This window comes from Mobula birostris, chromosome 18, assembly GCF_030028105.1.
Source record: "Mobula birostris isolate sMobBir1 chromosome 18, sMobBir1.hap1, whole genome shotgun sequence".
NCBI classification, from domain to species: Eukaryota; Metazoa; Chordata; class Chondrichthyes; order Myliobatiformes; family Myliobatidae; genus Mobula; species Mobula birostris.
The window spans coordinates 37,995,618-38,011,603 of record NC_092387.1 but is presented as its reverse complement, the minus strand read 5'-3'; the positions used below and the strand labels follow the sequence as shown (position 1 = coordinate 38,011,603).

Genomic DNA, 15,986 nt, shown 5'->3' with positions numbered 1-15,986 from the left:
TTTGATGCTGGGAAGGCCAGTACCTGTGATGGAGTTGGCTGAGTTTAGAAATTCCTGCAGTGGCAAGAGCTGGAGGTTGGGGTCCAGTTCAGAGCATTCCATGGTCAGATAAGAGTGATCCCAGAGGATGGGGTATGGGGTGGGTGAGGTGGTGGAAATGGCTCAGCTGGCACTGACGAAGATGGGCAATTCTCAAGGTCAAGAACCGATTTTTTTGGGCACCGAGTATGAGTATTGTTGACGCCCGAGATCAGCAAGTTCTGGGATCTTATGGGCATGTGGGCCGGAGACACAAGTTTGGTCAACAAGTCCTGATGTTGGACTCCAGTGATCCCCAAAGGAAATCAGATCAGCTGGTGCTGAGGACGAAGACCAGCCAACCCTGTGGTCCATGACTGAGGTGAGTGAGCCCCAAGGACGAGGGCCAGTGATCCCAACTCTGGTAAGACCTAGGATCAGAGGTCCATACAGGGCAAGACCGGAGGCCTGAGTTCAGTTGGCAGGTCCGGTTGTTGGACTTACATTATCCCAGAAGACGGAGGTCAGGTTGGCAGGCACTGAGGATGGAGATCTGCAGTCCCCAAGGTCAAGGATCATGATTGATGGGCCGCAAGGATAAGGGCCGGTGATTACCATTGTGAGAGCGTGGAGGGTAGGAAGGAGTTTTGTTATGTCTGTCTTCAAAGGGCATCAATCATACCAGGAAGAGCAGGGTTTACTGCTTCAACGATGATCATCCAGTAGCACTCATGTCTACCATAATGAAGTGCTTTGAGCGGTTGGTCATGGCCAGAACTGCAATTTTTCTACTGCCACAATAGGTCTACAGCAGATGTAATGTGACTGACTCTCCACTGGGCCTTGGATCACCTAAACAGCAGTCTACCTACATCTGGCTGTTGCTTATTGATCACAGTTCAACGTTAAACAACATCATACCCTCAGTACTAATCAACATTTCAAAACCTCCCTCTTCAACTGGATCCTTGACTTCCTCAGCGGGAGACCACCATCAGTCCAGATTGGAAATAATATCTCCTCCTCGCTGACAATCAACACTGGCGCACCTTAAGAATGTGTGCTTAGCCCACTGCCCTGCTCTGTCTCTAGACTCATGACTGTGGCTAGGCACAACTCAAATGCCATCTGTAAATTTGCCGAAGACACCAACTGTTGTTGACAGAACCTCAGATGGGAATGAGCCATCAGGAGAGAGAGAGAGAGATGGGGCTAGTTGACTATTTGAGTGGTGTTGCAATAACCTTGCACTCAACATCATTAAGACCATGAAAATGATTGGAGATGTCAGGAGCGGGCAGACAGGAGAACACGTAGTAGTCCTCATCGAAGCATCTGCAGTGGAAAGGGTAAGCAGCTTCAAGTTCCTGGGCGTCAACATCTCTGAAAATCTAACCCGGGCCCAACATATTGATGCAATTACAAAGAAGGCACGCCAGTGATTATACTTCATTAGGGCTTTGAGCAGATTTCATAATTCATCAAAGCCTCCAGCAAAATTCTATAGATGTACTGTGGACGTCATTCTGACTGGTTGCGACACTGTCTGCCAGTGCACAGGATCAGAAGAAGCTGCAGAGGCTTACAAACACAGCCAGCTGAATCATCAAGGATATTTTCAATAAGAGATGCCACAAGAAGGTACAGCATCCATCATTAAGGACCTTCACCATCCAGGATATATCCATGTCTCATTGCTACCATCAGGAGCCTAAAAACATACACTTATTGTTTTAGGAACAGCTTTTTCCTCTCCACCATCAAACTTCTGAATGGACTGTGAAACCCATGATCAATTTTTGATCTAATTGCTTATTTTTTAGATATTTCTTATCGTAACACAGTATTATAAAAATATATTTCTCTGTACTGCTGCAAAAAAAAAACAAATTTTCTGACGTATGTCAGTGATAATAAACCTGATTTTGATTCTGTATGTTGCCAGTGTGTTGTTCTCCTGAACATTGTGGGCATGTTATGTTGGCCCCGGAAGTATGGCAACAGTTGCAAGCTACCCCCAGCACATTCTCAGATTGTGTTAGTTGTTAACGCATGTATAGTATGTTTCAATATGTATGATGAATAAATGTTATTTAATCTAATCTAATTTATGTTTAGTTTATGATTTTCGTGTAATGCTTGTGTTGTATCTGGAAATAAATTTTTCATTGCACTTGTGCATACACGTACTTGTGCATATGACAATGAACTCGACTTTGAAGAAGTTCTCTAGACTCCTTAAGTTGAATTCCTGTGAAGCACAGGATGGAATCCACAATGTAACATCACTTTGTTTTTCTTTTAGGCAAATGGCTACTTGAAAAGTCTCAATGAAAAAGACAGTGTGCAAGATCTTTCCAAGGTATCTGCAGCAAAAGTTTTTCTGGCTTTTGTTCATCTGCTTAGAGAAGCAAAGTCGAAGGTGATCCTGAATTTTCTGAAGAAGGCAGCTGAAAATGAGATGTGAGTCCATGGCATGTGTTTCTTTTGCTATTCTAAATGTACATTTGTTTAAGATTCTATAAAATACTATTTGGCAGATAAAGACCTTATTACTGGTCTGAAATAATCCTATTCTTTCATAAGCCTCTTTGTAGGTCAGGGCTCTATTTTGTGCATAAGACCTCTCTCTGGAGTTGCAAGAAAAGTTCAGCTGTGATGCTAAGGGATAAATTGTTTCATATAAAAAAATAAATCTTGGAGACCTTGCTAGAACGTACCATTCACATCTAGTCAACCTTCAGCCAATTAAACGAAAAGGAAGACAAGTAGAAATATGAAATTTAAACAAAATTATGAAAAACAACATTGAAAGGGAGCTAGATAGAGAGAGGGGGAGAGAGAGAGAGAGAGAGGTCTTTTGACTGCAGGAAAAAATGGTGAAAACAATGAGTTAGTAATAGAATGGATAGTTTGCAAAATATGGCAGCATAGTGAGTTGATAATAGCTAGGAGAAAACACATTGGTTAATTGTTGCACATAAAGCTGAGGAGTCAAAGTAGAATGGTGTAATCTTATGTTTCAATCTGTAATCATAGTTTAGTGACTATTGTTTCTACAAGGCATGTAAGCCTCTTAATAAAAAGCAATTATTGAGAAAGCTGGACTTTTATTTTTACTTATAATTTTTGCATAGAGTGTCAGAGGATGAAGGCTTTCCCAACCTCAGTGTTGTGCGTAGTCATATATTCAATGCTCACCAAGAATTTATCTCTGCTGCTTTTGAGTGGAATGGTGGGCGTTGACCTACAAATCATGACAGAACAAATCTGCTGTGAAGTTGTGCCATGCAGAAGGGAGGGAGAAAGAAGCAGGTGGAGGTAGAAGGGAAGCGCAGGATTAATGATGAGGAGATGGAATAGAGAGCAAGGGAAGGGCAAAGAGGAGAATGCATGCAACGTTTGAGTGGGTCTCTGAAACTGGCGATATTCCTTCAACGTGTTGTGCATGATAAAATGGACTTTAAATAACAAAAACCTCACACAAAGACCTTCATGTTCTCATCCTTTTGCTTAGAGTAAAGACTATCAAGAAATTGTGAAGGGGTGCTGTTGGTGGGCAATGTAATGGGATTGTGGGGTGGCAAAGGTCTCAGGCAGACAGATGATCTTGTTGAGGAAACATAGGAAGCAAAAAGAAGATTACCAAGAAATCAGTGATAAGGTAGAGAACAAGGAGGAATGACAAAAACTTAATGGAGGATCTACCTGGAGAAAGGCTGATGGTTGTATTCAGCAGCAGGATCCCATGTAATTTGTGGTCCATTAACTAACTCCAAACAGTCATCTGGTTCATTCCTGCTTCATAATTAAAGACTCCCTTATTGCACTCAGTACAGTTCTGTGCAGGTGATATTTAGTGATTGTATTTTCAAGGATCCATCTTGGCACAGAAAATGATTGTACGACATAGTTGAACTTTTAGGCCATTTTCTTTCTGAAAATCTTCATGACTTCTCCAAAAGGGACACTGAGTTTTCATGTATCTCTGCACAAACTCTGGGTCAGATCCCCTTGCTTCCTGCCAGCTTGTGAGTCATTTATCATTGGATAAAGCCATTTGTTGGAAAATACGAACGCCAGATGTTCAAATATACAATTACCAAAACTGGGGTGCAGCACGTAAAGGACATTGGTAACAAACAATCTGGTGGAGGTAAACTCTGCATCAGGTCTGAGGATGGAGAGACATGATGGCCTCTCGTTTTCTTATTAATATTCTGGCCATCTCTGGCCATGAGGAGGAACTTCTTTAGGCAGAAGGTTGTGAATCTGTGCAATTCATTGCCATGGGTGGCTGTGGAGGCCAATTCATTGGGTATGTGCAAAATGGAGGTTGATAGGTTCTTGATTAGAAAGGGTGTCAAAGGTTAAGGGGAGAAGCCAGGAGAATGATGTTGAGAGGGAAAATAAATCAGTCATGATCAAATGGTAGAGCAGAATCAATGGGCCAACTGCCCAAATTCTGATCTTGTGTCTTATTGTGTTATGGTCTCATCTCACCTCCACTCTCAGCCCAGATGCAGAATTTTTACCCAAAATGTCGACATTTCCTTTTCTCACACAGATACTGCTCAACCCACTGAGTTCCTCCAGCAGATCGTTTGTTGTTTCAGGTTCCTGCATCTGCAGTCTCTTTCATCCCTACTTAAGCCTGCTGGACTCTTTAATCTTCATAAAATTTTGACTCTTGAGATAGTTTCCTGCTTGTGAATGAAACACAGCTGAAGGTTTTCCATAGAATTTCAGTCCCAGTGACTACATTTCTACAAATGAAGGCTTCTTACCATTTTTGATGTATTCTAGCTCCTTTCTGATAGACTCAGCGACAGCAGCGCAGACAGAATCATCCCTGAGTGCACTCTCGGAATATTTGGACTTCACCACAGAGAAACAAGTTCCTCAAATGCAGACATTTTTGCACGCTGCTGCCTTGTCTTCTCACCCATCTAAGGAGCTTTTAAATATGTTGCTGGTACGTATGTGAGTATTACGGGATCAGATGCTTGAGTGGTTCATGTTACTCAGTACGTGATTTGAGTGAGCCCAGTAATAAGAAATCAATATGCTTAAATAATTTTCTACTACTAAGCTGCAGGAATAAAATCTTATGTTCCAGTAGCCAATAGAAGCTTGCTGCCTTGCGAGTGGAGAACCAGTAATTTTTCCTGAGAAGTGGACAATACATAATGGCCAAAAGGTGGACCTGTTGTCATATCTCAGGATCCGACTCTTATAAAGGCACGCAGCACCTTCAATGCACCCCATTGATTAAGGAAAGGTGTTTGAAGATTAATAACCATGGTAAAACAAACCATGGTCTGCCATATCACTGCATTCCTGTACGCTTCTGAAACGTGGACTAACTGCAGTAGAATACTGGAAATATACCATAAAGACCGTTTTGGCAAAATGTTCTGAATCTACTGAAAGGATAACCAAACAAACATCAGTGTTCTCTCCCAGGCTAACATCCCAATACGGCTCTAATTACCTTCAGTCTGCTCCATTGTACTGGCCTTGCCATTCTCAGAACTAACATCAGAAACCGACCACAAATCATTGAGGGAAAAGATTCCAAATCAAATGGAGAAGAAGCTTTAACATGTGTTGAAATCCTCCTTAACGCAACATAAATTTTCCCTTACTCCATGAAATCACTGCTTAGAATAGAGGATAAGCATTTCAAGATTCAAGATTCCAAAAACTTTATTGTCATTCTAACCATACATCAGCTCTGCAGGGCAGAATGAGACAGCGTTCCTCAGGGGCAGTGCAATCATAACATAACAAACGCAACACTAAATAATAAACATAACAATAAATAGTAAAACACGATGGCCACACGTCAGTTAAATCAGTTATAAGTGTCCAGAGCAAGTTAAAAGTGTCCAAAGCAGAGTCAGGTGGAGCAGCTATTTAGCAGTCTGACTGCCTGTGGGAGGAAGCTGTTTAGTAGCCTTGTGGTTTTAGTTTTGATACTCCTGTAACATTTGCCTGATGGCAGAAGAACGAACAGTTCATGGAGAGGGTGTGAGGGGTCTTTAATGATGCACCGTGTCTTCTGGAGGCATCGACTCTGAAAGAGGTCTTGGACAGAAGGTAGGGAGATCCCAATAACCTTCTCTGCTCCCCTAACCACCCTCTGCAAGGCTTTTTTGTCGACAGCACTGCAGCTGGAGTACCAGGTTGTGATGCAAAAGGTCAGCACGCTCTCAACCACGCCTCTGTAGAATGTAGTTAAGATGTTAGTGGGGAGTGATGCTTGTTTAAGCTTCCTCAGAAAGTGCAATCTCTGCTGGGCCCGTTTCACAATCCCAGTGGTGTTTCTGGACCAGGTGAGATTGTCCGAGATCTCCACCCCAAGGAACTTGATGTTTTCCACTCTCTCCACTGTGGAGCCGCTGATGCTGAGGGGTGTGTGCTCAGGCTGAGACCGTCTGAAATCGACGATCATCTCCTTGGTTTTGGTGACATTAAGCATCAAGCTGTTATCACTGCACCAGCTCTCTAGGTGTTTGACCTCCTCCCTGTACATAGTTTCATCATTTTTGCTGATGAGCCCCACCACTGTGGTATCGTCTGCAAATTTAGTGATCAGGTTCTCCTTGAATCTGGCTGCACAGTCATGTGTTAGCAGTGTAAACAGCAATGGGCTAAGCACACAGCCTTGTGGGGATCCAGTGCTCAATGTGATGGAGTCAGAGATGTTCCTGCCAACACGGACTGACTGTGGTCTCTCTGTCAAGAAATCCAGAATCCAGCGACACATGGCAGTGCTAAGGCCAAGCAGTGACAGTTCCTCCACTAGTCTCTGTGGGATGATGGTATTGAACGCTGAACTGAAATCAATGTACAGGATTCTGGCATGTGTCTTTGTTGTCCAAGTGAGAGAGAACTGTGTGCAGTGTGGTGCAGTGTGGTGTGTTTTGAAAAACACGAGGCCACACTATAAGACCATAAGATATAGGAGCAGATTTGGGTCACTCGGCATATTGAATCTGCTCCATCATTTCATCATGGCTGATGTATTACCCCACTCAACCCCATTCTTCTGCCTTCTCCCTGTAACCTTTACACTAGGAATTCTGCAGATGCTGGAAATTCAAGCAACACACATGAAACGTTCACTGGTGAACGCAGCAGGCCAGGCAGCATCTCTAGGAAGAGGTACAGTCAATGTTTCAGGCTGAGACCCTTAGACTTTGATGTGTGTTCCCTGTAACCTTTGATGCCTTGACTATCTAAAATTTATCAACCTCGGCTTTAAACACACCCAATGACTTGGCTTCCACAAACGTCTGTAGCAATGAATTCAACAGATTCTCCACCCTCTGGCTAAAAGAAATTTCTCCTCATCTAAAAGGACATCCATCTATTCTGAGGCTGTGCCCTCTGGTCCTAGACTCCCCTGCTATAGGAAACATCCTCTCCACATCCACTCTGTCTAGGCCTTTCAATATTCGATAGGTTACAGTGAGAACCCACTCCTCACCCCCGTTCTTCTAAACTCCAGTGAGTGCAAGCCCAGAGCCATTAAATGCTCCTCGTACATTAAACCTTTTATTCCCTGAATCATCCTCGTGAATCTCCTCTGTACCCTCTCCAAAGCCAGGACATCTTTTATTAGATAGAAGGCTCAGATCTGCTCATAATACAATGCAGTCTGGCCAATGCCTTGTAAAGCCTCAGCTGAGGACTCCCAAGTCCTTTTGTACCTTTGACTTTTGAATTTTCTCCCCATTTACAAAATAGTCTATGCATTTATTCCTTCTGCTGAAGTGCCTAACCATATACATCTCTACACTACATCCCATCTTCCACTACTGTGTACATTCTCCTAATCTGTCAGTGTCATTAATGCAGATTCCCTCTTCCTCATCCTACCAACCCCTCCACCTTTCTTTGTATCATCCACAAACTTGGCCATAAAACCATCAATTTCTTCATCCAAATCATGAACATATAACATGAAAGGAAGTGGTCCCAATACTGACCTGTGCAGAACACCACTAGTAACTGGCAGCCAAACAGAAAAGGCCCCCCTTATTCCCACTCTCTTTCTCCTGCCAGTAAGCCAATCTTCTATAATACAAGTATCTTTCTTGCAATACCATGAGTCCTTATCCTGGTAAGCAGCTTCATATGTGGTATCTTGTCAAAGGCCTTCTGAAAATCCAAGTAAAGAACATGCACTGTCTAACCTTTGTCTATCCTACCTGTTATTTCCACAAAGGATTCCAACAGATTTATCAGGCAAGATTTCCCTTTAAGGAAATAATACTGACTTTGGGCTAGTTTATCAAGTGCCACCAAGTATCCCAACGATTGAAGTCAGGCCAACTGGCCAATAATTTCTATTTTTGCCTCCCTCCTTTCTTAAAGATTGGATTGGTATTTGCAATTTCCAGTCCTCCAGAACCATTCCAGAATCTAGTGATTTTTGAAAAATCATTACTAATGACTCCATAATCTATTCAGCGACCTCGTTCAGAACCCTCAAGTGTGGTCTACCTGGTCCAGGTGACTTAACCACCTTCAGACCCTTCAGCTTCCCAAGTACCTTCTCCTTAGTAACAGCAATAACTTTCACTTCTGCCCCCTGACACTCTTGAATTTCTGGCATACTGCTAATGTCTTCCATAGTGAAGACTGACACAAAAGTTATTCCACAGTTTCTTTACCCCCATTACAACTTCTGCAACACCATTTTCCAGTGCTCCAATATCCGTTCTTGCCCCTCTTTTACTCTTTATATATCTGAAAAGTATTTCGGTATCTTTTTTTATATTATTGGCTAGCTTATTTTCATATTTCATCTTTTCTCTCCTCACAGCTTTTTTTGGTTGCCTTCTGTTGACTTTTAAAAGTTTCCCAATCCTCTAATTTTCCATTACTTTTTGCTCTATTATATGTTCCCTCTTTTGTTTTGTTTTTATGCTATCTTTGACTTCCCTTGTCAGCCATGGCTCCCTCATTCCCCCTTTAGAATTCTCCTTATTCTTTGGGATTTATCTATCCTGTACCTTCTGAATTGCTATTCAGGAGGGTGCTGGTGAACTGTGGCGAAGTCCTGTGGGCTATGTACAAAGCTTCTAAATATACCTCTTTTGAATTGCTCCCACTGCAATCTTGCAGCATGTGATTTCCCCTTAAATTGACAATGATCTACAGATTTCACGACTCGGCTCTCAAGAAAGCAGATATAGCACCTTTAAGCAGATGAGGGTTCATCGCCGTGGCTGGAAACGAGGCAGAAGGAGGGGTTGGACTCCAAGCCAGGCTGAAACTCAGATGAATGAGACCACCTCTATCCAGCATCATTTTAGCAAATATGCAGTCGCTGGGGAACAAAATTGAGGACCTTGGGAAAAAAATAGCTGTCCAGAGGGAAATGAAAGGTTGTTGTGTTCTATGTTTGACTGAGATGTGACTTATTTCCAGCACAGCAGATACATCAATCGGATCTGAAGGCTTCTTGATTCACAGGATGGACTGAACTGCTGATGCAGAAAATACAAAAAGGTGGAGGTGTATATTTCACGACAAACTCTCAGTGGTGCTCCGATGTGGCAGTTTTATCGAACTTGTGTTCCCCATTCTTGAACACTTAACAATCAAATGCCATCCATTCTATTTACTTAGAGAGTTCTCATCCATGATTCCCACTGGAGTTTACGTCCATTCTATTTTACTTTGAGAATTCTCATCCATGATCCCCACTGGAGTTTACATACTATAATCAAGTGATCGACTATAATCAAGCACTTGAGATACTGCATGATGCCATGTCCGAACAAGAAACAGTCCATCTCAATGCATTTTAAATCATGGATAGAGACTTCAACCAGGCCTGTTTGAAGAAAATCCTGCCCAATTACCATCAGCATATAACCTGTAGAGATCCCAACACACTAGCCCACTGTTACACTAAGGTAAGGAATGCCTTCCATTCCATGCCCAGACTGCACTTCATTAAATCTGATCTCTTGCTTCTCCTTCTCTTACCTGAATACAGGTAGGGGCTAAAGAGCAAAGCCCTAGGGATTAGAACAACAAGGAAATGGCCATGGGAAGCAGAGAAGCGGCTATGGGATTGCATTGAGTCAGTGGACTGGGCTGTGTTCAAGGACTCATCTGTGGATCTGAATGAATACACCGTGGTTGTCACGGACTTTATGAAAACAGTTGCAGACAAGTGTGTCCCCACAAAATCACTCAGAGTCTTCCCCCACCAGAAGCCCTGGATGAACCATGAGATCTGCAATCTGCTGAGGGCCAGATCAGAGTCATTCAAGCCTGCTGACCAAACAAGTACAAGAAGTTCGAGTGCAGTCTCCGAAAAACCATCTCAGAGATGAAGTGGCAATTCCAGACTAAACCTGAACCAACGTAGAATGCTTGACAGCTGTGCCAGGGCTTGTATGTTATCACCTCTCACAAAGTGGAATCAAGCAACATAGGTGACAACAGGGCTTTGCGTCTAGGTGACCTCAATGCATTCTATGTTTGCTTTGACCGTCAAAACACGGAGGGGCCGTCACAAACTTCCAATGATCCTGTGACTTCAGTTTCTGAGGCTGAAGTGTGAGCAGCATTCAGGAGGGTGAAATCAAGGAAGCATCTAGCCCAGACAGGGAACATCCACAACAATGAAGTTTTTTGAGAGGTTGGTGATGAAATATGTCAACTTCTGCCTGAGAAGCGACTTGGATCCACTCCAGTTTGCCCACTGGAGCAACAGGCCCACAGTAGATGCCATCTAATTGGTTTCTTACTCAACTGGAACATGAAGACAGCAAAGATGCATACATCAGGATGCTCTTTCTCATCTACAGCTCAGCATTCAATACCATCAACCCCCTAAACTTAACCAATAAGCTTCAAGACCTTGGCCTCAATATATCCTTGTGCAATTGGATTCTTGATTTCCTCACTTGCAGACTCCAGTAGGTTCAGACTGGCAACAACATCTCCTCCATAATCCCCAGCAGCACAGGTGCTCTACAAGCCTGTGTGCTTAGCTCCTTGCTCTACTCGTTTTACACCTATGGCTGTGTAGCTAAGCACCGCACCAAAGCCATATTCAAGTTTGCTGAGGACACTACTATCGTAGGCTGAAGTAAAGGTGGTGATGAATCAGCGAATAGGAGGGAGATTGAAAACCTGGCTGAGTGGTGCCGTAACAACAATCTGTCACTCAATGTCAGCAAGACTGAGGAGCTGATTATTGCTTTCAGGAGGAGGATACCAGAGGTTCAAGAGCCACTTCTCCTTGGAGGATCAGAGGTAGTGAAGGTCAGCAACGTGAAATTCCTTGGCGTTATCACTGTGGAGGACCTGTCCTGGGCCCAGCACGTAGGGCAATTACATAGAAAGCATGACAGCGCCTCTACTTCCTTAGGAGTTTGCAAAGATTTGGTTTGACATCTAAAACTTTGACAAACTTCTATAGATACAGTATGTGGTGGAGAGTATGTTGACATTCTGCATCAAAGCCTGGTATGGAAACACCATCGCCCTTGAATGGAAAATCCTACAAGAAGTAGTGTATATGGCCCAGTCCCCCACAATGTATAAAAGCCCTCCCACCATTGAGCACATCTCCACAAAGCGTTGTCTCAGGAAAGCAGCATCCATCATCAGGGACCCCAGCCACCCAGGGCATGCTCTCTTCTCACTGCTGTTATTGGGAAGAAGGTACAGGAGCTTCAGGACTCAAACTACCAGGTTCAGGAACAATTACTATCCCTCAACCATCAGGCTCTTGAACCAAAGGGTTAACTACATTCAACTTCACTTGCCCCATCATTGAAATATTCCCACAGCCTCTGGTCTCACTTTCAAGACTCTTCATCTCACGTTCTCAATATTTATTGCCTATTTATTTATTATTATTCTTTCTTTCTTTTTGTATTTGCAGTTTGTTCTCTTTTGTACACTGGTTGAATGTCTAAATTGGTGTGGCCTGTCATTGATTATATTATGGTTATTATTCTATTATGGGTTTATTATGAATCTCAGGGTTATGTATGGTGACACATATGTACTTTGATAATAACATAACTTTCAGCTTTGAACTTTGAACTTTGCTCCCAGAAACAACAGCTATTGCTGTTCTGCCATCATCCCTGCTAGTGTCCCCTTCCATTCAACTTTAGCCAGCTCTTCTCTTATGCCTCTGTAATTCCCTTTACTCCATGGAAATATTGATACATCTGACTTTAGCTACTCCTTCTCAAATTTTAGGATGAATTCAATCATTTTACAATCACTTTCTGCTAATGGTTCATTTTCCTTAAGCTCCCTAATCAAATCTGATTCATTATACAGCACCCAGTTCAGAGATGCCTTTCTCTAGCGGCCTCAATTACAGGCTGCTCTAAAAAGCCATCTTGTAAGCACTCTAAAAATTCCCTCTCTTGGGATCCAGCACCAACCTGGTTTTCCTAATCTTGCTGCATATTGAAATCTCCCGTGACTATCGTAATATTGCCCTTTTGACATACCTTTTCTATCACGTGTGGGCACGTGACCAAGTGGTTAAGGCATTTGACTAGCAATCTGAAGGTTGTGAGTTCGAGCCCCAGCCAAGGCAATGTGTTGTGTCCTTGAGCAAGGCACTTAACCACACAGTGCTCTGCGACGACACTGGTGCCAAGCTGTATCGGCCCTTGCCCTTCCCTTGGACAACATTGGTGTCGTGGAGAGGGGAAACTTGCAGCATGGGCAACTGCCGGTCTTCCGTACAACTTTGCCCAGGCCTGCGCCCTGGAGAGTGAAGACTTTCCAGGTGCAGATCCATGGTCTTGCAAGACTAACGGATGCCTTTACTTACTTTACTTCTACCACCTGTTGTAATTTTGCAGCCCACATCCTGGCTACTGTTTGGAGACCTGGATATACAGTAATACCCATCACATTCTTTTTACCCTTGCAGTTCCTTAACTCTACCCACAAGGATTCTACATCTTTCAATCCTATGTCACCTCTTTCTAATGATTCGATTTAATTATTTACCAACAGAGCCACACCACCCTCTCTGCCCACCTGCTTGTCCTTTTGATACAACTTGTATCCTTAGATGTTAAACTCAGAACTATGATCTTCTTTTAGACATGACTCATTAGAACATAGAACATAGCAGGAACAGGGACAGGCCATTTGGACCACAATGTTGTGCCAAACTAGCTAAAAAGTAAATCAAAAACACCCAAACATTAATCCCCCCACCTGCACCATGTCCACATCCCTCCATCATCCTCCTTATATCCATATGCCTATCCAAATGTCTCTTAGAAGCCTGTAATCTATTTACCTCTGCTACCATACCAGCCAGTGTATTCCAGGCATCCACAACTCTCTGAGTTAAAAAAAACACTTACACCTCACATCCCCCTTGAACCTTCCTCCTCTCACTTTCAATGCATGCCCTCAAGTATTGGACATTTCAACCCTGGGAAACAGATACTCTCTGTCCACTCTATCTATGCCTCTCATAATCTTGTAAACCTCTATCAGATTTCCCCTCACCCTCCGGCGCTCCAGAGAAAGTAATCCAAGTTTATCCAGCCTCCCGTAATAGCACATAGCCTCTAAACCAGGCAGCAGCCTGGTGAACCTCTTCAGCGTCTTCTCCAAAGCCTTAGCACCCTTCCTATAGTGGGGCAAGCGGAACTGTAAGTAGATGTGTTTTAACCAGAGTTTTATGAAGTTGCATTGATGCAACATCACATCTGCCAATCTCCACCTACTCTACAAGTTTATCTACCTTGTTCCATATACTGTGTGCATACAAATATAGCAGCTTTAGTCATCACCCTATTCAATATTGCCCCAATGTTACACTTCTACTCATCCCACCGTCTGCAATTTTGCCTAATCATCTGCGTCCTACCTCACAGTCTCACTACACATTGTATCTATTTGTATAACAACTGCCCCAACCTCAGCCCTGTCATTCCACTCTCCATCCCAGTCTAAAGTGCCCTCCCCAGCAGCTCTAGCAAACTCGCCCAAAAGGATATTGGTGCCCCTCGAGTTCGGGTGTAACCATTCTTTGTATTCAAGTCCTACCTTCCCCATAAGAGATCTTAATGATCCAGAAATCTGAAACCCTGCCTTCTGCACCAGTTTCTCTGCCACACATTCATCTGCCAAATCATCCTATTTTTACCCTCACTAGCACGTGGCACAGGCAGCAATCCAGAGATTACTACCTTTGAGATCCTGCTTTTCAGCTTTCTACCTCATTCCCTATATTCTCCCTTCAGGACTTCATCCCTTTTCCTACTATGTCATTGGTACCCATAGGTACCATGACTTCTGGCTGTTCACTCTTCCCGGTTAGAATGCTATCAAGTCCAAAGAGCCTCCTGTCTGCTCTTCTAATTATGGAATCCCCTGTTACCACTGCGCTCCTCTTCCCCACCCCACCCCCTTTCCTTCTGAGCAACAGAGGCAGAATCAGTGTCAGAGGTCCAGTCACTGTGGCTTCCCTCTGGTAGGTTGTCCTCCCCACCTCCCCCCAACAGTGGTATACTTATCACTGAGGGGAATGGCTACTGTACAAGGGTGCTTTTCACTGGCTGCCTAATCCCTTGCCCTGTCCTGACAGTCACCGAGCTAACTGCCTCCTGCAGCTTAGGGGTGACTACCTCCCTGCAGCTCCTATCTATCACCTCCTCATTTTTCTCATGAGTCAAAGATCATCCAGCTGCAGCTCCAGTTCCTTAATATGGTCCTGAAGGAGTTGCTGCTTAATGCGCTTTCTGCAGATGTAGTTATCAAGGAGACTGGAGGCTTCACAGAGTTCCCACATCTCACACAAAGAACATATCACTAACCCTGGATCCATTCTCAGTACACTAGCTATGTACGAATAGAGAAAGAAAGAGAAAAAAAAGCTTACTTGAAACTTACTTAAGAGCCTCTGCCTGTTCTTGCCGAAGCTTGTTGAGCCAAAGCCTCCCACTTTAACCCTACCCTGCTCCAATAATGGTCAACAAACAAGAGAAGGTGTTCAACACCTCACAAATTAGATACCCATCTGCCTTGTTATCTTCTGTCCTTTCTGGGGGAGCTCTTCCTACATTGTCCTCATCGATCATCTTGTATGGTATTACTTGCTACATATCAGACTATATATACGATTTTTGTGCACAGCTTTATTATCTGAAGAGTACAAACATAGAACATTATGAATTTACAAGCAAACTGATAATGATATGAAAGTGATAAAGACTGCAGATGGTTGTGCTGAGAACATGCTCCCTAAAAAGCAACTGTAGTGAGATGTTGAGGCTGAAATAATCACAACCACCACCTTTGTGTTAAATATGACTCATTCAGAGTTTATCCAAATCTTTGAGCCCAGCAGCAACTTTTTGCCATTTAACATGCTATCTCTTTCAACTTGGTGCTCCTTATTTTCTTGGTTAGCCGTGATTGAATTTTTCTCACAAACCCCTTACGATCTCTTTTCCTCATTGGGATATACATTATTTTGCTGGTTATGGATTATCTCCTTAAATGTCTAATTCTACTCACGAGCACAAGGGATTCTGTAGATGCTAGAAATCCAGAGGAACACACACTGAGTGTTAGAGGAACTCAGCAGCTCAGGCAGCATCTACGGAAGTGAATAATCAGTTGATGTTTCAGGCCGAGACCCTTCATCAGGGCTGGTAAAGTCTGATTCAACAAATTTTGTAGGCACTCCATAACTGACCATAAATGAGTAACTTTTATCATGGTGATTCATTTTATTGTTAGTCGCAGAAAAAAACAAACAGGGAAAGATAAAAGATGGAACGATAAAGGAAATATTCTTCAATTTCCTTTACTGATGAATATTTGTGAAACATAGTTTTTTGCCATAATCCCGCAGTTTTGTAATCCTGATATTGACTTTTAATTTTGTGTCCTAACTGAAATTAAATTCTTTAGCTTCCTTAGTAAGATTAGAC

At 43.1% G+C, this 15,986-nt stretch overlaps 1 protein-coding gene across 1 annotated transcript in view; it reads left to right on the top strand.

Moving 5' to 3' along the window:
* Nucleotides 1–15,986, top strand: part of LOC140212064 (microsomal triglyceride transfer protein-like) — a 102,416-nt gene that overhangs the window by 61,828 nt on the left and 24,602 nt on the right. The window contains exons 8-9 of the mRNA XM_072282533.1: nt 2,324–2,481; nt 4,825–4,993. Of these exons, the coding sequence (XP_072138634.1) occupies nt 2,324–2,481; nt 4,825–4,993 (327 nt within the window). The remainder of the gene's footprint in view (nt 1–2,323; nt 2,482–4,824; nt 4,994–15,986) is intronic.